The 22,471-nt window shown below is 47.4% G+C and overlaps 1 protein-coding gene across 6 annotated transcripts in view; it reads left to right on the top strand.

The window, feature by feature from the left end:
- The first annotated feature begins 331 nt into the window (after positions 1–331).
- Positions 332–22,471, top strand: part of LOC122389343 (histone-lysine N-methyltransferase PRDM9-like) — a 33,731-nt gene continuing 11,591 nt past the window's right edge. For 3 of the 6 annotated variants that reach the window (XM_043381253.1, XM_043381256.1, XM_043381255.1), the window contains exons 1-10: positions 332–573; positions 1,904–2,133; positions 2,292–2,440; positions 2,556–2,629; positions 2,878–2,961; positions 3,156–3,232; positions 3,576–3,669; positions 4,716–4,828; positions 5,664–5,806; positions 5,993–6,126. In XM_043381253.1, coding sequence (XP_043237188.1) covers positions 561–573; positions 1,904–2,133; positions 2,292–2,440; positions 2,556–2,629; positions 2,878–2,961; positions 3,156–3,232; positions 3,576–3,669; positions 4,716–4,828; positions 5,664–5,806; positions 5,993–6,126 — 1,111 coding nt within the window. In that variant the 5' untranslated portion in view covers positions 332–560. Of the gene's footprint in view, positions 574–1,903; positions 2,134–2,291; positions 2,441–2,555; positions 2,630–2,877; positions 2,962–3,155; positions 3,233–3,575; positions 3,670–4,715; positions 4,829–5,663; positions 5,807–5,992; positions 6,127–10,429; positions 11,405–17,204; positions 18,804–22,471 lie in introns of those variants that run through there. The other 3 variants (XM_043381257.1, XM_043381259.1, XM_043381258.1) reach the window with 3 other exon arrangements.

The raw sequence follows: 22,471 nt of genomic DNA, 5'->3' as shown, positions 1-22,471 counted from the left end.
TTCACTGTAGATTTCGAAAATGCTGTCAAATGCCACTCAAATACCCCCATTCGCATGTACGAAGCAATAAAACACTGACCTTCAATTCCGCGTGCCATTCTCCATAGGCCACTGTGTATTAAATAACGCGTTCACTGATAGCAAAAAAAGAGACCCACATATGACGCGTTTGCTACCAGCCAATCAGCGCTCGAGTAACCGAGCGCTGATTGGTGGAGAGGGCCGTCGTCAGCAGCTAATTACACGTTGTTTTCCTTGAACATGTGCGTGAGCGCTGATGCTGCTCACGGGCTGTTGCCATTTTTCGTAATGCTGAAGGCACGGGAGCGAACCCCCCTGAGTAGCACGTGAGACCGCGCGCGCGTTGTTGTGATGCGCGCTTGGACTCAACCTCAACTCAAGGCCCCTAACTCTTCAACAACAACAACAACGTCAACTCAAGGCTGTTGTATAAAACTCTTCAACTTTGACTTCAACTTATTCTCATCAAGGCCATCTATAGAATTATCATTCTGAGCGGACTCACACAGAAAACGAGGGATCTTCATTTGGAGATTGAGATGGATCAGCATGGTAAGTTCGGTATATAATAGCATCGACTCACTTTTCAGAAGTAAGTAGTGCCTACTTACGTAATATGTATTCTTCCATTTTTAAAGTGACCATCCCACCTCAACATTAGTTTTGAGTTGAGATAGCTAAATTGGTGGCCATGGCCTTCAGTACCGGTTTGGGCACTCACAACAACATCGAAAAATGCTTTAATTCGGATATATGGAATTTCAAACTTGCAGTTTTCGGATTCTAAGGGGCTACTGCACTGTAATGCCCCCTTAAAATTTATGATGTCAGTGGAGATCTAACGATTTAAAATGTTTTACTAAAACGTTTGGTAGCACGTTGCGGTATATGCTGTTTAAGCGCAACAAGGGCCGCACTTTCAAATAGTCGCTAGGAACAGCAGAGATTCCAAAAAGTAAACAAAAGTAAAAGCCTAATATCTTGTAAACTAGTGAATATTATTTGGTGAAATTTGGTAGATATTAATTTTTGATCTTTCAGAACCAAGGGATATCACTTTTATGCCAATTCATTAACTTTTTTGAAGGTGGGAGGGTCCCTTTAACAAGCTAAATCCAGATATGATGATAAGGTAGGTGTCTCCAAAATATTAAAAAAGAAACATAACCAGACCTTACCTAACCTCAAATCTGACGCAATGATTTTGTCTAGGCATCCATGGATAAGGAAGAAGCTTCAACAGTGGGAAATGGAAAGTACCATCATGTAGGTCGCCACAAAACAATTCTAATAGTATTTACCCAGTGGTTTTAACCTTTGCCCCAGTGGGGGGGGGGGGGGGCATTTGTTACCACCCTGTCCAGTTTTTTGCGTGTGAATAAAAAAACTGGTGCGAAGCGCCTCACCGCTTGGAGTAGCTTGTAGTGCATCATTTTTTGACAACATATGAAATTTTTGACCCCAGGTTGAGGTCATGTCAGCCTGCCAGGTCAGGAGGAACAGTAAAAATATTTCAGAATCACAATGATTTGGACTACTACTTACTAGTGACAACAAAGGTGTCTTTTGCTGCTAGCCTGCTCTCTAGAAAGGTCATCAGAGATCATTTGAGGCTACAAACAGTTTTTTCATATAAAGCCAGGATCTAAAGACTAGATATAGGAGCACCTCCATTATTTTCCTGCTGCATTCTTGTTGGCAAACCATGTCATTGTCATTATTGAGAGATGTTTTATGGGTATTAATTCCATAAGAAATTATTCAATTATTGGTGGTGATAACTCTGCAACTTTGTATTTTCTTGCTACATAACTTCTCCGTTTTGTGCTTTCATCTAGTCAACTCAATGTGAACTGACAAAGGACATTGGACTCTATTCCAGATCCACCAGTGTCTGAACTACTGCCGCTCATGCGGGCTGCATCAATGTCACCAAAAGGACCAAAGTGGTCTCTGCAGGGCTCCGCTGACAGCGACGGGGAATGGGGTCCGTCACAGAGTGTGAGGAAGTCTCAGAGGCCGAGGAACTGCACTCCCATAGATAGTGGCTCTGAGAGCGACTTTCGGCCAGTTGTGAAGGAGGAGATAAAGATTGAAGTCACTTCACCAAGGGTAAGTGTTCAAATGCATGGTGCTCACCTCTCATTGGTTTTTAGCTGCGAGGTTAATAAAAGGGAATGACAGCGCATAATGTGTTCCAATTTGTATATCTGTGGAGGATAAACATCTCATGTTTCATTGAATATTGTTTGTCTGTTGATCCGGTCTAGGTTGAGCGGCCGTCGTCTCCCTCGGTGTCGGACGACGATCCTTTCTCGGACCTCGCTCTGCATTCTTTAGTGAAGGAGGAAAAGTACCGACCTCGATCACCGTCACCGTCTGAGGACTTCATCGGGTTCACTGAGGTGGACCGGGACAGGTTAGGGCATGATTCAGTGCTGTTGTTGAAATTTTAGTTGTTATTTGACATAGTAGACAATGATATATTATCCTTGATGAATTCTAATAATATTTGCATTTGTCTGTTCTTTCAGTGCCTGTTTCATCTCCAATGCAAAAAGGAGTCTGTTACTTGGTTGTTCGTCTGCCATTCGAGACTCTACTGAAGGTAAGTTTATATAACTGTGAAGAGACTGTAAGCAATGGGTTTATCGTGATATCCTCGGTCTTCCTTTTGTGCCCTTTTCAGAGAAAATGTAAGTTTTATTTTTATTTTTGGTTTCGTACTCTACAAACTACAAAGTGTTTGAATGGCATTATCGAACCATTCTTATGTTCAATTGCATGCACTCTATTAAACTGACGCGTTACCGAAATGCCACCGAATTATTTATTACCCTGTTGAATTTATTGCAGTTTTTGCTGATACAGTGTTCATCAAGAGTCAACGTCTCGTCATTAACTACCGTGATGTGGACGGTTTCGATGATAGCAACATATGTGAGTATTCTCCCGATTTTAGTCAGCTACCTTGTCCTCATCAACGGACGAATGTACACGATAAGCACTCATATTGCAGACAAATTAAACCGAATACAGACGCATTGTTTCCGTCTAACGGAACCTTGAACGATTAAACCTTGGTCTGCTCTTCATCAAATCGCTAATAATTTTTTCGCCATTCTTTCTGACAGTTTGTGACGTGTGCTGCCGCGATTGGGACGGTGAATGTCCCGTCCATGGACCGCTAAAGATAATACACGATACCAAGGTAAGGACTGGTCCATACTGGTCTGATACACATGACTCCTCTCACATTTAGACATTAAATAATATGACCAATTGTGCCTGATGCCCTAGTGACGGAACGACATGAGCTTCATGTAAAAATGATCTATTTCTTTCACATTTACGTAATCCTCTTCCCCATAGTTATATTATTGCTTTGCTACTGTCTTGTTAGCAGGTAATACTGTCATGGGTGCGTGGTCAAGAACAGGTTCATGATCTAGATCCACAAAACATACCCGTCTGATTTACAAACAGGCTTAGGATAATCTCAATGCGTGGATTGTATTGTCGACATTGCGGCCCACATTCGCTGAACATTCCAGGCACGACCCGGTATCGGAGATGTCGACAGGGACGTCAAGACCCTGCCGCCTTCTCTCAGCTCTGGTCAGTCGACAAATCCAGCGTCTGGCACCGGTAAGTTAATGAGGCAAGACAAATGACGATGCGTAACAACTGCTGCTGGACGTTTGATGCATCATTTGGTGATGGTTGCTTGTATTGTATAATTCCATGTCCCATGTATCAGTACATGTTGTGTCCATTTAGTTGAGGTGAAGGCTTGTATTTATTGTGTATTGTGTATTGTGCCAAGCCAACCACAGACCCAGCGGCCCATTTACAGTGGCAGTCATGCCCATAAAATACAAAAAAAAAAAACACTACATACTACTACAAAGCACGATACATTGTCTCAGATGTAAGCACCCTGAGAACGAGCGAAATCACACACATCAGAATGGATGCAGTTCGACGGAGCCAACATATCTGCATTCGGAATTTTCTGTAGAAAATTGTTGCATAGCACAGGAATGCGAATGAAAAGTCCCGACTTTACAGTGTTCACTCTGCCGAATGCGACATGAAACAGTGCTGGCTGCCGAGAACGTCTGTTAGGGACCGACAGACCAAACAGACTCAGAAGGTGAGGACAGTCGATCCGTCCATGGTGCAATCCCAAAACCAGGCGGAGATCGGCTTGAATAAAGCGCGATTTCAAAGAACACATGCCAAATCGAACAAGAAGCGTCTCATAACTCATGGGCAGGTCGCGACCGTGGGTGTTGGATGCCAGCCAAGACAAGAAGCGATGCTGCATGCGCTCGAGCCGCGCCAGATGTGTTACTGCTGCGCCACTCCACACAACGCTGCCATACTCAGCAATGGAGCGAACATGGGCATTGTACGCGGCGATCAGCGCACTATGGTCAAACTTGACCCGCCGGGGACACCGAGGCAGTTGGACACCTCGCATAATCATCCCCAACATTTTCTTGCATTTCCGCACGGTCACATCGACATGCTGAGCAAACGTAAGCTTCGCGTCCAATATAACACCCAGATCACGCACCTCATGACAGCGAGTAAGCTCATGACTATCCAGTCTGTACACGGCGCGAACAGGAGATGACTTGAGTGTAAATGTTATGCACTGACATTTATTAGTATTTATTTGATTCCAGGAGTTTTGGCGGAGAAGGACATACCTGCGCGCCAAAGACTCGGTCCCTACGAGGGAACCTTGACCACCGAGCAGGGTCAGGCCCGAACTCGAACAACCGGGTACAGATGGCAGGTCAGTTCAGTTGTTTTGTTTTGCAGGTAAAAAACGCATATTTTCACTTTAGACTTACTTCAACGATAAAAGCTATTAAAGGTAGATTATGACCTTTTCCCACTTTATTGGAGTTGGGACCATTTTTTAGTAGAAAATGTATAGATATAATGTAAATTCATTGCATTTTGCCGAAAGCACAAAATTACCATGTTTTTTTAAGTTGAAGTAGCTCAAGCGCTCCGCGCTTGGTAGTGATGGGTGAACAAGTACTTGCAGGTTTAAGTAAAATCGGTGAGTAAAAATAAATCAATATTTGAAATGTTTAGTACCACTAAAATTAGTCAGTATGTCAAAAGATTCTTTTGATATATTGATGCAAATACATTACCTTTCTTAGAATACGAGTGGGTCGAAATACATGTGTACCGGATGACATAAATTTCGTAGCTGCGTTCCATCTGATTTGAATGGCCACAATAACGCACGGCTATGGGAATAACGCGTCATTGTTTGAAACAAAAGCGCCGTACACTGCGACTTTTTGAAAGAGAAGGACACAGCATTTCAGTGGGTTTTGCAAGTACTGCAAATACTGCTTATTTTTTTGTAAAAATAAAAACGGCTTTCACATACGAAAATGTGCCAGAAATTGTTTATCTTTTTAATAAACTGCAGTAAAAATAACATGAAGGTCGAATAATTTTTATTTAAGAAAAAAGAAAGCTCATTATCTCCCTTTAAAAACATTTTAGACCAATGTTAGCAACATGTAGATTTTATGTTTTCATTGCACATGCCATATTTTTACGTTGTTCTTTGAAATGATGAACTACGTTTTTGTTTGGTACCACAGATCAAGAAGGGTAAGCGCGTGCATCACTCGGTGAATGCCGAAGACCCGAGCTGCAGCAACTGGCTCAGAAGGGTCAACTGTGCCCGCTCGGAGGAAGAACAAAACCTAGTGGCCTTCCAGTACCGGGGCCAGGTATACTTCAGGTGCGTTGTAGTCTTGGAATCCACGGATCTATTCTTCCTAACTGCGTTACGTATTTTATGCGTGGTTCGTCCTGTGGCCCGAAATTTTCTTTAATGGATTCGTCGAAGTTATTAATGACTGTGTAAGTGTTGTGACTACACCAATCAAGCTTTCATCAATAATGCTATATTTATCTCCCTATGCAGGACGTCAAAGGCCATTCCGCGGGGCTCTGAGCTGCTGGTGTACTACGGAGACGACTCGGCCCGGGAACCGACCGTCCACTCGGAGACGTCTGAGGAGTCTGTGACTTCCTCTCCGGCCGGACCTTCATCTTCAGGTCAGTTCATCGTTAGCGGCTCCGAGAGCTATGGTGTCCATCGAAGTGACGCTGCTAATGCCATTTACCCTTCTGCTGACAGTAGACTGTTTTTTTTTTTTGCCCGGTTCGTTGAGAAGTTCTGCTACTTTGACGTATGCAGGCACGACGTTTATATGCCAACTTACATGGGCTCGGTTCGTAACTTGAACTGGCATTTCGGCTTGCGACCTAACCGGGTTAGGTCGTTCTATGCTAAAGCAGGTCACATAATGCGACCTGCTTTAGCATGGAACGTTTTTTTTTAATGGCCTTCTTTCTGTGTATTCTTTAGGCATCAATGGCTCGGTCCAATGTCCCCAATGCGGCTTCAGATGTTTGGGAAAACATTGTCTGGACGGACACGTGAAGAGAAGTCACGGCCATATGGGCAGGAACGGCAGATTGAAGTGCAAGTGGTGTCAATACTCGACCGACAGGTCCGACTGTATGAAAAACCACCGCAGAACTCACACAGGGGAACGGCCATACGGCTGCTCCATTTGCAAGGCACGGTTCTCTAGGCGGTCAGGTCTCACCGATCACATGCGGACCCACACTGGGGAGCGGCCATACGGCTGCTCTATCTGCACGGCCCGGTTCACAGGACGGTCCAACCTCACCACACACGTGCGAACCCACACTGGGGAGCGGCCATACGGCTGCTCTATCTGTACGGCACGGTTCACGAAACCGTCCGCCCTCACTATACACATGCGGACTCACACTGGGGAGCGGCCGTACGGCTGCTCCATCTGCACTGCACGGTTCTCCGTTCGCACGGTTCTCTGTTCGAGCAAGCCTAAACAACCACATGCGGATTCACACTAGGGAGCGGCCATACGGCTGCTCCATCTGCAAGGAACGGTTCACTGAACGGTCAAATCTCACCAGACACATGCGGACCCACACTGGGGAGCGGCCGCACGGATGTTCACATTGCCAGGCTCGGTTCGCTAGGCGGGGAGATCTCAACAAACACTTACGTACCCACACGGGGGAGCGGCCTTACGGTTGCTCCGTTTGCACAGCACGCTTTGCTAAACAGCAAACCCTTACGACACATATGCGGACCCACACTGGAGAGCGACCTTTCGGTTGCTCCATCTGCAAGGCACGGTCACACCTCAATACGCACATGCGAACCCACACTGGGGAGCGGCCGTACGGCTGTTCACATTGCCAGGCCCGGTTCAATGAACGAGGAAGTCTCAGCAAACACACGCGTACCCACACGAAGGAGCGGCCGTAAGGCTGCTTAGTGCTCAACTTGCCGGGCTTTGTTCGCTCAACGGAGAAGTCTCATGAAACAAATGCCTACCCACCCGAGGGAGCGGCCATATGGCTGCTCAACCTGCACGGCACGGTTCGCTTCGCTTCGCTGTCGAACCTAACCAAACAGATGCATAGGTGCTCACACTGGGAAGAGGCCGTTTGGCTGCTCCATCTGCATTGCACGGTTCGCTCAACCGTCACGCCTCACTAAACACATGCGGACCCACACAGGGGAGCGGCCGTACGGCTGCTATATCTGCACTGCACGGTTCACTTAACCGTCACGCCTCACTAAACACATGCGGACCCACACTGGGAGCGGCCGTACGGCTGCTATATCTGCACTGCACGGTTCACTTAACCGTCACGCCTCACTAAACACATGCGGACCCACACTGGGAGCGGCCGTACGGCTGCTATATCTGCACTGCACGGTTCACTTAACCGTCACGCCTCACTAAACACATGCGGACACACACTGGGAGCGGCCGTACGGCTGCTCCATCTGCACGGCACGGTTCACTCAACCGTCACGCCTCACTGAACGCATGGGGACCCACACAGGGGTAGCGGCTGTATGGCTGCTGTCAGTGGCGGCGGAAGCAGGGGGGCAAGGGGGGCAGCTGCACCCTAAAGCTATGGAAAGGGGCGCCTCGAAAATCTGTAGAGGAGGCAGGAAGTTAAGAGGTGCGGCAGCCATAAAGCTGAGCAGTGCGACACCGCAACTGATAAAGGCACTTGTGACACGAAGAGGGTGGCAATGACGTGGGAAAAGTATCTTTTGATATGCTGAAGAGTGGAGGGCGTCCTTATCTGAAACAAAGGCAGATGCTGCCGACCCTGTCGAATATAATCTTGCCAGGCGATAAAGGCTAGGAGGGCGCAGCCACTCGAGAAGCGCGCCATGCCGAAGAGGGGCGCCTGCATGCGAAAGAGGGGCGCCTGTGTGTGGGACGAAAAAGAAACATTTATGGAGACGTCTTTGAAGGCGATAGTCTCCGAACGCCAACACGAACACATGAGGCCGAGGGCTTATAGCGTTGCAGGCTCCATGCGACAAAAAGGGGCGCCTGATGGCCGATATGCGAGAGGAAATTAGTTTGTGTAACATTTTTCGGGGGCGGTTTGCCGTTTACAACATATGAATGTTAAGGGAGGTCCGAGATTGGGGCCTGTAAAATTGCACTGTCCGTATGGGCGGTTACACCCCTAGGCCCAATCTTATAAAACGGCGTACTATTCTATTTACGGCATTTGGTAACATTAACAGTGATACCAGTGCCGACAAACGGTTATCCGAGTCAACGAAATGATTCTTTGGACCGTCAACATACGATGGACTGAAATGCGTGAAAACCATTTTGCATTTGATAGCCGTTTTCCTAGTGTTAGGGCCCTAGTGCTAGGGCGTATTTTGCGTTTTTTTTTTACTGGGGAGATGATTATGACCAGGAATAGCACTCTGCAAACTTATATGGGCGCCTGTATAGGGGCGAAACTGATTTTCCAGTGCAGGGCCATCGGCATTGTGGGGCGGCATTCATTCCACTGGGGCGTCTGCCAGTGTTGAAGGGCGGTATTCATTTCAATGGGGCGCCCGTTGGTGTTGATGGGCGACATGTACCTATCACCTGGGGCGACTATCGGAGATTGGGGCGGCATTAATTTCACTGAGGCGCCTATCGGCGTTGACGGGTGGTATTTATTCATCCGGGGCGCTTATCGGTGGTATAGGCCGGCATTCGCTTCACTGAGGTGCCTATCGGTGTTTTAAGGCGGCAGTAAATCCACTGGTGTCTGGGGCGCCTACCGGCGTCGAAAGGCGATATTCATAATTCATGTCACTGGGAGGCATGTTGGTGTTTTCCGTGACACGTTCGTTGAACGATTGGATGCTGTCGCACCGCTCAAACGCGTCCGTGATAGGCAGGTGACTGCGCCACCCGTGTCAGCCGAGACCCAGCAGCTGCTGCAGTCCCGCCGCGCGGCCTTAGCTCGGGGCGATCGAGCCGACTACAAACGGGTGAACCGGCTGTACCGCGCCGCCGTGCGGAACGAGACCCGCGCGCGGTATGCTGGTGCTATCAGCCGCGGTGACCGGGGCGGGCTGTGGCGAGTGCTACGGCCGGTCGTGGGCAGGAAGCAGCAGTCCTGCGAGATACCGAGAATCACGCCGAATGCATTGAATGATTATTATGTTGCGATCGGTCCTTCCACTGCAGCCAGTGTCCCCGCCGCTACTGTACGTGTGCCCACGCGACTCCCGAGAGTTTTGACGTGTGCGTTTGAGGTGCAACCTACCGATTTGGACACTCTTTATGCCACATTGCTGTCGATGAAACCATCTATGTCGACTGGCAAGGACGGTGTCAGTGTGCGCATGTTACAGAAGTTCTTTCCCGGGATTGGCCATGCGGTTTTGGATGTTGTGAACTCCAGCCTTTCTAACGGAGTAGTACCGCAGGACTGGAAACACGCTCTGGTTACCCCAATTCCGAAAGGAACGAGGGCTACCGAGCCGTCCGACACGCGTCCCATCTCCATCCTGCCTGCGATTATGAAATTAGTTGAACGTGTCGTGCAAAAACAGTTGGTCTCTTATCTCGAAGAAAGTTTCCTTCTCTCGGACGCCCAACACGGTTATAGAAAACAACGTTCAACGGAAACCGCGCTTCACGTCTTTACTGATCATGCTCTTCAGGCAATGGACAATGGTAACATTTGTATCTTGGTACTACTAGACCTCTCAAAATGTTTTGATGTTGTTCCTCATGTTACACTTCTCGACAAATTGTCTGTGTACGGTATCGAAACCACATGGTTCCGTGCCTATTTGGCTCACCACTCGCAGCAGGTCCAAGTGAGGTGCGCGGACGGTTCGACACTGCTGTCGGACAGCAAGGCTAACGCGATTGGCGTATACCAAGGCGGCGCCCTGAGTTGTCTCATGTACATGCTGTACTCAAACGATCTGTGTCTGTGTGTTCCCGATGACGTCACGGTAATCCAGTATGCTGATGACACCCAGCTGATGGTTACTGGCAAGAAGAGCGACTTGAATCTGTTGACCGCGCGTATGGAGGATGCACTGGGTCGAATGTATCAGTGGTTCTGCCACAATGGAATGAGACTTAATGCTGCGAAAACACAGATGCTTGTGATCGGTACCCCAGCGATGCTTCGCAATTTGCCGCCTGTCACGCTGACTTTCTGCTCTACCACCATTACAGAGTCAGAAACTGTTAAAAATCTAGGAGTGACGATCGACCGTCCCCTCAGCTTTGTGTCCCATGTAGACGGTGTGGCGCGGAAATGTACCGGGATGCTGACAGCGCTACTGCACGCTCGTCACGTTATACCGCGGTCAGCACTGAAGCCGATAGTTGAAGCCCTGGTTGTATCTGTGCTGCGGTACTGTCTGTCGGTGTACGGCTCGTGTGGTGAGGTGCAGTTAGGACGGCTGCAAAAAGTTATAAACTTTTGTGCACGCGTTGTGTCCGGTCGGCGACGACGTGATAGCGTGGCGGCTGTCATCAAGCAGCTGAAGTGGTTGACTGCCAAGGATTTAGTAACATACCACACAGTGAGTGCTGTCGAGCGTATCTTTGTGTCGGAGCAGCCGGAGTACCTCAAAGGTACGCTGGGGCAGCGGGCTAGCCAGCGGCACCGGCACAACACTAGGCAGGCCAGCTACCTCACCCTCCCCTTCATTCGAACGGAGTCGGGAAGACGTAGATTGTGCTACCGAGGTGTGACTCGTATGAACGAACTTGGAGTAGAACCAGGGACATTGTCGTACCGGGCGAACATCCGAAAGGTGCTGCTGTCTAAGCAACAGACATGAGCAATAGCATGTATGGGTGCGTGTGTGGGAATTATGCGTGCTGCACACTGTTCCTCGTTTTGTATCACACTATCATGACGTGGACATGTGAAAAGCCTCACTATTGAGAGGACCTTGTCTGAATATATCTGTAATCTGTAATCTGTTGATGTGTAACATTCATTCTCCTCGGGGGCGCCCGGCAATGAGGGGGCGGCATTTATTCCGTCCCCCTGGGATGGGCCCCTATCGGTGTGGAGGCGTCGCCGTCGTATTAGTTTGAAATGGGGGCACCTCTGGGTGGTAATAGATGCATTCCTTTCGCTGGGACACCTACCAGCGTTGATTGCCTGTATTCATTCATTTCGGGCTCCTATCGGTGTTGAAAGGCGGCATTTATTTCACTGGGGCGTCACAAACCTGCTACTCCCACCATAAACCTCAGCCTATTGTATTTAGGGCCTTGAGCCTATTCACTTCACGTTAGCAGTAACTAGAAGTCTCTTAGTCTCGGCATAGAGTCTCGGGTATCATTGCGTCGCGTCGGAGCGATTAGAAACCGGGTTCTAACGATCGAAATTTCGCAGCTCTAACCAACTTGCCGGGAGGACGGATGCAACTTACATAAAAACTGTAATTCTGAACGTGTTAGCAGGTACAACACATTGTCAAACGTCTCTTCACTGTTTGTGTTACTACAACCGTGTATATGGTAAGGGGCGCCCAGCGGGAAGGGGCGCTTCAATATCGTTTGCACCCCTATCCTAGAATACCTTCCGCCGCCACTGGCTGCTGTTTCTGCAAGGCACGATTCATTGTTCAATCAAGTCTCATCAGACACATGCGGACCGACGAGAAGAGCGGTCCACATGCGTCCGCCTTCCGCAATTTTAAAACATCAGGTATACTAAAACCTCTGTAAAACTGTGGTGGCATATGCTGCTTTGCGCGCAACATCTGCCGCACTGTTAAGATACCATCTTTCTTACCGACACAGACCGTGCTCTTCTTCAGTCCTTTGCGTTGAAGTGTTGCTGCTCTGATGTATGTTGGCTTAACGTTTTAAATTTAAAGCTACGTGGGTTTGGTTTGTTGGACTGACATTTCGGCTGGCGAATAGCAATCGGTCCTGTTAAAAACTAGGTCCACTATGTCGATTCGATTGTTTCGGAAAAAACTTGTACCACATCGTTCAGTAGCCTTTATTTGGACCTTTATTCGTCGCCGGGCCGGGGGATGGTGTTGTCGCCTCCCCTGTCCTCTTTTTCGCAGACATCGCCTCCCCCGTCCTCTTTTTCGCAGACATCGCCTCCCCCGTCATTTTCGCAGATATCTAAAAAGCGGCTGTCGGAGAGGCCAGTGTCAGCCAATCAGCGTGCAGCTGTTTTTTTTTTTTAAGAACGCAATATGATTGGTGAACGCGTAATATCCTCCGCCACTATATTTAGTCCCAACGGAAGATAGAATATAATTCTTCGCATACGTGTTATAAAGTTAAAAATCATAAACATGTTTTTTAATCGGCATCATTTTTGTCATAAAATAATCAATTAACTGTAGCAAGAAAAAATATATATTTGAGAGTGGTATATATCAGACATGTGCTTGGATCCGGAAAAATGGAACTGAGATCCGATCCCATGGATCCCGATCCGAGATCCATTCAGATCATAGATCCAACCCCTCAATTTTGTCGAGAGATCTACTGGGATCATAGATCTGACCCTTCAATTTTGTCGCTAGATCCACTCGGATCATAGATCTGGCTCCCCAATTTTGTCGTGAGATCCATTGGGATCATAGCTCATAGGTGCTCAAAATGTTAACAACTTTCTTTCATAAGAAGTTATGAATACCAAAGTATGGTTAGAAACAAACAATCTTATACAAAGGCCATATTAGTAAAGGCATCCAGTTACATTATACAGAATACAAAATAAAGGAGGCTCATGATGGTCACAACTTGAGAGAATTGAGTGACGTGAAAATTGTTCACAGTTCACATACCAACAGAAAAGTTTGCATTAACAATTAACATAGAGGTAAGTCAAAGTAATGACTAATGAACAATACATAACTAGGTACCTACCACATCACAATTCATGTTAGAATCTACATAATGATATTGATAAGACAATCTTGCATTAGACAACCATGAGGCTTTCCAGTTTCCAGCTACCACAATTGATTGATAAACAATAAAAGATGATACTGACACATGTGGCTTGGTTAGGTTAAGGCATTTCAATCTATTAAAAGAAATATTTGATAAAATAAACTGAGATATGAACAAAAGTATAAAAATATTCAACAGCCTGCGGGGAAGCGATGGGAAGCGAAATATCAATTGTAATGGCCTTGGATATTTACCGTAAAATGATTATTCAGTATCTAAATAGAACTTGTGACGTCATTTCAAATAACAAATGAGCTAGGCGTTCTACCTTCGAGTATAATGAAAATAAATAAAAAATCAAACTGGAAATTCAAAAGTCTGGAGTTTTTTTTTGAAGAATGTTTATTTTATCTGCCTCACATAATTTTACGATACGATTGTTTGTAAATACCTATCATCTTTGTAGCGTTGAATTTAATGACGTAAACGTAAGCTGAAATGGTTTTACATGGCCTTGAGCGGTGTGCGTCTTGCATCTTTATTTTATTCACTTTTCAAAAGAAAAACAATATCTTACGTCATTAGTTTAAAGGGTCTATTACGGGGAATCTTTTGGAATCATTACGGTTTTGGTCAAATTAAGATTTTTCATTGGTCAAACGATAATGACGTAATAAAACCATATTACCAAAACGTGAGCTGTGAATTTCGTTTGTCTTCTTTTGGGAGGCTCTCTCATAACAAAAGCACAGCATGGCACCACACGTGGCACCAAGGCCGTGGCACGATGCCAAAAGTAGGTAATCTGAAGAAGTCGATGCCATTTTTGAACTTGTAATTTTATTAGGAAAGTATTAGAGGTTGGTTGCTATTCTTACTAAATCGAAATTGTGTTGCACATACTAATAGCTCATACGAACATTCTGGATTGGGATTTCATACCTGGCAGAAGTGGATTGCTGGATTATTTTTAACAAAACTGACCTATTTGGCTTCCAGGTTTGATTTCCTAACATCTGTCCATAGGCGGCAGAACAGGGGGGGGGGGGTGGCACCAGGGTACAGTGCCCCCCATAGATTTTGGCATTTTAACATTAGCCCTACTGGCGTTGCATGGAAAGAATGGGACCAAAATGAAAATCTGCAGTGCCCTGCTGCCACTGCATCTGTCTGTCCTGTTTGTTCATTGAATTTAAGTGGCTGTAGCTTGTTGATAAGATTGTCATCAGTGCTGTCGTGAAAAAGTTACAATTGGTCACAAAAAGTAGCAATATGCATGTTCTTGGTTTATTTTAAATGTAGTACAAATGTTGTTTATTTAAATTCAAATTTAATGATGACACCTAATGATTACAAGTGGTCTTAACCAATAACCATGTCCACAAGTGATAATTCTCAATTGTATTGCACTGTAAGGTGTACAATTATGTAGGATAAGGGTTTCATTGGCTACATGTTGTCGTGAGATCCATATAGATCATAGGTCCTCCACAAATTTTTGCCCGCTGGATCCACAGAGATCATAGATCCGACCCCTAAATTTTGTCGAGAGATCCATTCGGATCATAGATCCAACCCCTGAATTTTGTCGAGAGATCCACTCGGATCATAGATCCAACCCCTCTATTTTGTCGAGAGATCCACTGAGATCAAAGATCCAGCTCTCGGATCCAAGCACATGTCTGGTATATATCCTTAACCCGCGAGTTGCTGGGGGGGGGGGGCGTTAAACGCCCCCACTTTTTTCGCCGGGCCATAGCATAAAAACGGCGCGCCACAGGCGCGCCAAATTTTGGGTAGCTGTAGGAAATTGATTGAAGTTTATTGTGACAAAGTTTCAAAAAAATCGGTCGGAAAATTTTTGAGATATCGAGGTTTTAGTGACGTCATGGTTTCTGAGTTTTCGACCAAAAACGGCATATGTTCAAAAAATCATATAAAATCACAGAATAGACATACAGACATGCCGTAAACGCCATTAGACTGCCAATACAATGATCAATCAAATGGCTATCTTCGATTATTGATTATCGTTCCGCATTTTCCAAAATCTTGAAGTGAATCTTGGCAATTTTTCGTGACTACTTCACGACCATGATACATGAATTTCTTAAATTGAAGTTTTTGAGCCAAACACGTACACATATGATAAAATGAATGTCACTATCGTGTTCTACGCCCCAAATTACCTATAAAACATGTGTCACAGGCTGTGAATATCAGTTTTGATTTTCGGGGATATGTGCCTACCCGGTTGACCTGACCTTGACCCTGACCTATGCTTGACTGACCCCTATATGGAGCTTACACTCTTGTAGGCCTTATAGGATGGATTGTGCACCGTTTTGACAGAGTTTATGGCGAGAGGCGCCCATTGCGAAGTCCTGAAGTCCATGCTACTGAAAGCCCGATTTCAGGTGTTTGACCTGACCTTGACCCGACCTGTGACCTCAAAATTCAACTTTAAAGTACTCATCTGAAGCGTCTTGTCGCGCTCTTTCGTTTGCCGCCTCGTGCGTTTCGCTGCGCCTATTGGTTCTCGAGTTATCGGCTGGGGGCGTTTAACGCCCCCCCCCCCCCCAGCAAACGGTGGGTGGCGAAATACCCCAGCAACTGCCGGGTTAAAGGACTGCTGAGGGGAACGATTTTACCTTTTAAAATGATTTTGAATAGTTGACGGCCGATGGGTAGGGAAGATTGGGGCAGATAGTGTCACGGGGCACATCCTGTCAGCAGGGTTTTCTCGAAAACTATCGAGCGCATTTATGTTGTTGAAGTTAAAAGGTTTGTTTTTGCTTGACAAAGTCTGGTAATATCAATACAACAACGTGCCGGTGACCAGGCTGTAGTCACTGGCATACCTGCAACGTGTTCGTTTTTCGTGATGTCATCGTGTGACCTGTGCCCTTTTTATGAGGTATCCAATCTTTTTAATTACTTAATTGTTTTGAGATATTGCGTAATATTCAGGATCAGTCTAACGAAGCAAGATTTCAATGTCTAAAACTATCAAATAGATGCAGTTTTTTACTCCCGAAGAAGTTTGCACCATGACGTCAGCATTCTCTCGTGACGCCACGTAGTGCATATTTATCGCCTTGCCTGTGGCCATGTTGGATGAAATGTAAAAAGTTTGTATTTGCAACGGAAATCCAAACTTTTTGACAAGAACAAAACGCTAGTTCATGACTGTGCAGATAGCGTGATGGTGGCATTGAATGCCGTGTCGGGTAGTCTTGAATGTCAACATTTTTTTCTGAACATATTGTCCATATTGTCGAAGTTTTCAATAAGAACCACAACATTTTTATTGACATCGAGTGGGGCACATCATGTTACTCAATCCGAAGTCTAGCCCATCTGTTCAGCATTGTTGGAATTTATGCAAGCTGCTGCATTTTGAGGAGCTGCATCAAAAACCTGGGGGTCTTGAGCCATCTTTGCGTTTGGGGACATTACATTTCATAGGGTGTTGCGGCACCCATGCCTTTGTGGCCGTTCAATTTTCATCTGTGTCAGCCAACCGATCTTGTCCTTTACGTGTTTATCGGCTGGTGACTGTTTGTTCCACCACCGCTCCTCGACGTCTCTTTACGTCGTTACCGCATGTCAGGCATCGGTCAGTACCTTCAGTGGCTTTCAAACTTCTTCGTCCAGATGCGGACGGCACAGCTGGCGCCCTAATCCCGCTTCACCGACAACTAATGCATCGCTACTAAGGAAGCGATGCATGCCCTTCATTTTTTTTATATTGAGTATCACCCAGGATGAAATCATTTTAGCCTGATTTTTCATATCTGGCCAGAAACATTGTCGACATCGCTCTTCTCTCAATGTGCTTCACAGGTGTTGGTCGCACACTTCAGTGTCCCCACTGCAACGTCAGATGTCTGGGACAACAACATCTGGACAGACACGTGAAGATAAGTCACGGTCACATCGGCAGGAACGGCAGGTTCAAGTGCGAGTGGTGTCAATACTCTACCGACAAGTCCACTCATATGAAATACCACCGGAAGACTCACACGGGGGAGCGACCCCACTGCTGCTCTATCTGTACGGCACGGTTTGCTCAGCGGTCCACCCTCACCACACACACGCGGACCCATACGGGAGAACGGCCGTATGCCTGCTCCCTCTGCCATGCACAATTCGCTGACCAGGCGCACCTCATCAGACACAAGCGAACCCACACTGGGGAGAGGCCGTATGCCTGCTCCCTCTGCAAGGCACAATTCAATGAACGGTCAAAACTCACCGGACACATGCGAACCCACACTGGTGAGCGGCCATACAGCTGCTCTATCTGCAAGGCGCGGTTCCTTGAACGGTCACATCTTACTGCACACGTGCGGACCCACACTGGGGAGCGGCCATACAGCTGCTCTATCTGCAAGGCACGGTTCACTAACCGGTCCATCCTAGCAAAACACATGCGGACCCACACAGGGGAGCGGCCGTACGGCTGCTCAACCTGTGCGGCACGGTTCGCTCAACGGGCATATCTCAACGAACACATGCGGACCCACACGGGGGAGCGGCCGTACGGCTGCTCACACTGCCGGGCCCGGTTCACTCAACGGGCACATCTCTTCAGACACATGCGGACCCACGCGAAAAGCGGCCACACGGCTGCCTCTACATCAGCAACGGTTCGGCAGTTTGACACAAAAAATACGTTTTGAAGTGGTTGGTACACTGGTGAGAATAACAAGCTGTGAGTGACCGAAGCGGTAAATCGTTTGCATGTCGAAACACAGTGCTGAGGCTTCACGACAAGTGCATGACCAGCCCCCGTTGTACGTTAGTTATTCGTGTTATAGCTGTGACTCTCGTTTGTGAGCTTCGTGGCTACCAATGTCATATCTGGTTTGTTTGTACTAATCCAGTGTGATTCAGTGATTGTGTATTTAAAATAGCCGCCCTTACATAGGGGGAAAGGACTGTGGAACTGTCGTTATTTTAAGCGCCGAAGCGCCATTTTTAACCCATTAATGCCGCTTGGGTCATATATGACGCAAAAGCAAAATCTTAATGTTTCTTCTCAATGGAGGCAAGTGGCACTTTGATGAACTTGCGCGTGTGTTTTGTCGATTTTGTGGGTTTAGTGACGAGCGTCGGAGCGGCATAAAACTGGTGTGAGCTCGTCCACTGAAGTTTCTGGAGCCAAAGACGACGGGACTGCACAGCCGACGGTCACTGGCAATGGCGCGCCGTCCCAAAAAGTAATGTTGTATTATGTTTGCAATTTACTATCTGTTGAATGATCGTCTACCTATTTAAATTTGTCTGAAAAGTATGATGTGTATTTTTGCCCTTCTTCTCGTCACCGGATAACTTTTGTTCCTCAATAAATATCCTTGGGTCATAAATGACCCAGCCGGCAATAGTGTTATCAATTTACTCAGTACCTATGTTAAATACAATGGAAGCAACTGATGATTATACGATTATTTATTTCTGGGGGTTGTGATCAGATCACAGTGGCGGATCCGAAGGAGGGGATCCGCACATCACATGGGTCACTCATGACCCCCCCCCCCTTGGGGCCCGGGGCACCACCGACCTATCAGGAGCACCACAGGCCTGACAGGGGCACCACAAGCCTAGCAAGGGCACCACGGGCCTGTCAGGGGTACCACTGCACATGCTTGTTAGGGGCACCACAGGCCTGCAGGAGCACCATCGGCCTAGCAAGAGCACCACAGACCTGCCAGAGGCACCAGATGCCTGCCAGGGGCACCATCGGCCTACCATGGGCACCATCGGCCTCGCAGAGGCATCACCGGCCTCACAGGGGCACCAACGGCCTCGCAGGGACACCTTGGGCCTGTAAAGGGCTCCACGGGCCTGTTGGGAGCACTTCAGGCTTGTCAGGGGCACCACAGTCATGCCAGGACCCAGGGGCACCAGCGGCATAGCAGGGGCACCACAGGCCCGCCAGGGGCACCACAGGCCTGCCAGGGGCATCACAGGCTCTCTCTCTCTCTATATCTCTCTCTCTCTCTCTCTCTCTCTCTCTCTCTCTCTCTCTCTCTCTCTCTCTCTCTCTCTCTCTCTCTCTCTCTCTCTCTCTCTCTCCAGTCTCCTCTCCCCTCTCTCCTCTCTTCTCTCTCTCTCTCTCCTCTCTCACTCTTTCTCACTCTCTCTCTCTCTCTCACTCTCTCTCTCTCTCTCTCTCTCTCTCTCTCTCTCTCTCTCTCTCTCTCTCTCTCTCTCTCTCTCTCTTCTCGTCACCGGATAACTTTTGTTCCTCAATAAATATCCTTGGGTCATAAATGACCCAGCCGGCAATAGTGTTATCAATTTACTCAGTACCTATGTTAAATACAATGGAAGCAACTGATGATTATACGATTATTTATTTCTGGGGGTTGTGATCAGATCACAGTGGCGGATCCGAAGGAGGGGATCCGCACATCACATGGGTCACTCATGACCCCCCCCCCCTTGGGGCCCGGGGCACCACCGACCTATCAGGAGCACCACAGGCCTGACAGGGGCACCACAAGCCTAGCAAGGGCACCACGGGCCTGTCAGGGGTACCACTGCACATGCTTGTTAGGGGCACCACAGGCCTGCAGGAGCACCATCGGCCTAGCAAGAGCACCACAGACCTGCCAGAGGCACCAGATGCCTGCCAGGGGCACCATCGGCCTACCATGGGCACCATCGGCCTCGCAGAGGCATCACCGGCCTCACAGGGGCACCAACGGCCTCGCAGGGACACCTTGGGCCTGTAAAGGGCTCCACGGGCCTGTTGGGAGCACTTCAGGCTTGTCAGGGGCACCACAGTCATGCCAGGACCCAGGGGCACCAGCGGCATAGCAGGGGCACCACAGGCCCGCCAGGGGCACCACAGGCCTGCCAGGGGCATCACAGGCTCTCTCTCTCTCTCTCTCTCTCTCTCTCTCTCTCTCTCTCTCTCTCTCTCTCTCTCTCTCTCTCTCTCTCTCTCCAGTCTCCTCTCTCCTCTCTCTCTTCTCTCTCTCTCTCTCTCTCTCTCTCTCTCTCTCTCTCTCTCTCTCTCTCTCTCTCTCTCTCTATCTCTCTCTCTTCTCTCTCTCTCTCTCTCTCTCTCTCTCTCTCTCTCTCTCTCTCTCTCTCTCTCTCTCTCCTCTCTCTGTGCGTGCAGTGCGTCTTAATATTGATTGGCTGAGACCGCCATACAGTAGGTATGCACTTATACAATATACACAATAAGGTATCTAGATAAATCAGTTTTCGTGATAACTCCCATTTGTGACTATACCAATGCCGGTTGGGTCATTTATGGCCCATGCCCATAACTTGAGAACCGATGGAACAGTTTTTAAAAGCTTGCAGTTTTTTTTTTTTACTGGGACCCATGTGGGTAACATTTGTTAAGGATAACTTAACCCTCGCCCGTATTGGTGTTTTTCCAGCCGCGAACGTATAAGGGGGGGGGGGGGTCCGTTGGACCCCCCTCCTTGCCGTTTCGCCCCTGATCGAGCTAGAGCTTCGCGGAAAAAAACGAGCGTGTTGCCCGTGACGAGAGGAAGCCGATGATACTTAATTTTAAGGTCCTAGGTCATTGATTGACCTTGCAGGTCAGGTCAATGACCCAAAAGTCGGGAAAATCGGGACCTGTTATAACGTCGTAAAGTGTGTCTGCTTTGGGGTTTTTCGGGGCGCTGATCACGAATATCATGTTAGTTTTGATCACAGATGATGTCTTTATGCATTTAGTCCAGGTCGGGTCAGGTCAGGTCAGGTCAACCAGTAGGGGTCCTGCCGGGTATTCCTAGTAGGTGTCAACCGCCTCTGACAGCTTCGTAACATGTTACGAAGGCACCAACACTACTTAGTAAATGTTCATATGGTTGCTAAATTCGAATTCAGCTCCAAAAACTGGCCTAGAAACATGTAAAACTCGAAAAAGTGAACCGAGGTCACCAAAGGTCAATGACCTGACCTGACCTTCAGGTGACCTTGATACCCACCCTAATGCATGGGGGCAACATCATATCACATGTTTGAACGCTTGAAACCACGAAAAGACTGCAAACGCGCGGCTAATGCGAGCCGACATGCGCTGAATCGCGATTCCGGCCAAACATGGTCTCGACAAGTAGGTCACAGGTCAAAGGTCATTGGGGTCAGGGTCATGAAATTTTCAGGGTAGGTGTAAAATTGATTAACGCGAGGGTACTGAAAGTTTCGTCGCGATCGGCCGCTTTTTACGCGAGTTATTCGCGAAAAACCATGGGGGGGGGTCCGTTCGACCCCCCCCCCCCTATACGGGCGAGGGTTAAGAATAAAAAATAAAAATTCCGGCATTAATGGGTTGAGAGCGTCCGGTTATATCGAAGTAATGCTTCTTTGTACGGCTTTGGCTCCCTCCAGTATTTGCAGCATTCCGCATTATGTGCGCTGCGCAGTCTTTGTCGACAGGGCGCCGGTCTAACGTAGGTTGGCATGTTGTGTAAATCTTTATACTCTATTCATCCCGTGTACATAATGGCGGCTACTGTTGCTATGTGCTGTCTGTACCTACAACTTTACAAGCTTGACGGGGTGTTCCTGTCGTGTCGCCTTCGGCAGATTATGTGCCACTAAAGGCATTGTTTGCATTGCTCTATTGAAGAATGTACTGACACTTCCTAGGACACTGGACACATGTCTACTTACCAATACCTACTACATGTGTCTTAGTGTTATGGTGTTCATGTTGAAGCACATATATTGCCATGTTCGAATAAACGCGTGCATAACAATTTTCGGCTTTTTATAAGTTTTAGTACTTGTTCAACGCGTGTTTTTCTCGCTATTTATTTGTATTGCTTTGTATTAAAATGTAAAGAAAATATTTAATGCAACCTTGTGTATCATTATCATGTATGTTTTATTTTGGTCGTGGTGTGGAATACGGGAGGCGTGCGTGCCACGGTGGAGTTTTCCCAAATAGAGACATTCCTTAGAGAAAAAATTGATTGCGTTTTGTCCTCTCTTTATCTTTCAAATTTTTATTCCTTGGTGTTGTCAAATAGGCCCTTCACTTTATGGTTAAGTTGGGTCGGATTTCTGACCCTGTGATATAGTTAATAAAGGGCAAGTGAACTATTCTGTACGAGCTCAGCGTTCCCTTTCTG

This window comes from Amphibalanus amphitrite, unplaced genomic scaffold (assembly GCF_019059575.1).
Source record: "Amphibalanus amphitrite isolate SeventyFive unplaced genomic scaffold, NRLGWU_Aamphi_draft 000355F_arrow, whole genome shotgun sequence".
Lineage (NCBI taxonomy): Eukaryota > Metazoa > Arthropoda > Thecostraca > Balanomorpha > Balanidae > Amphibalanus > Amphibalanus amphitrite.
The sequence above is the reverse complement of the archived record's forward strand: the minus strand, read 5'-3'. Positions and strand labels throughout refer to the sequence as shown.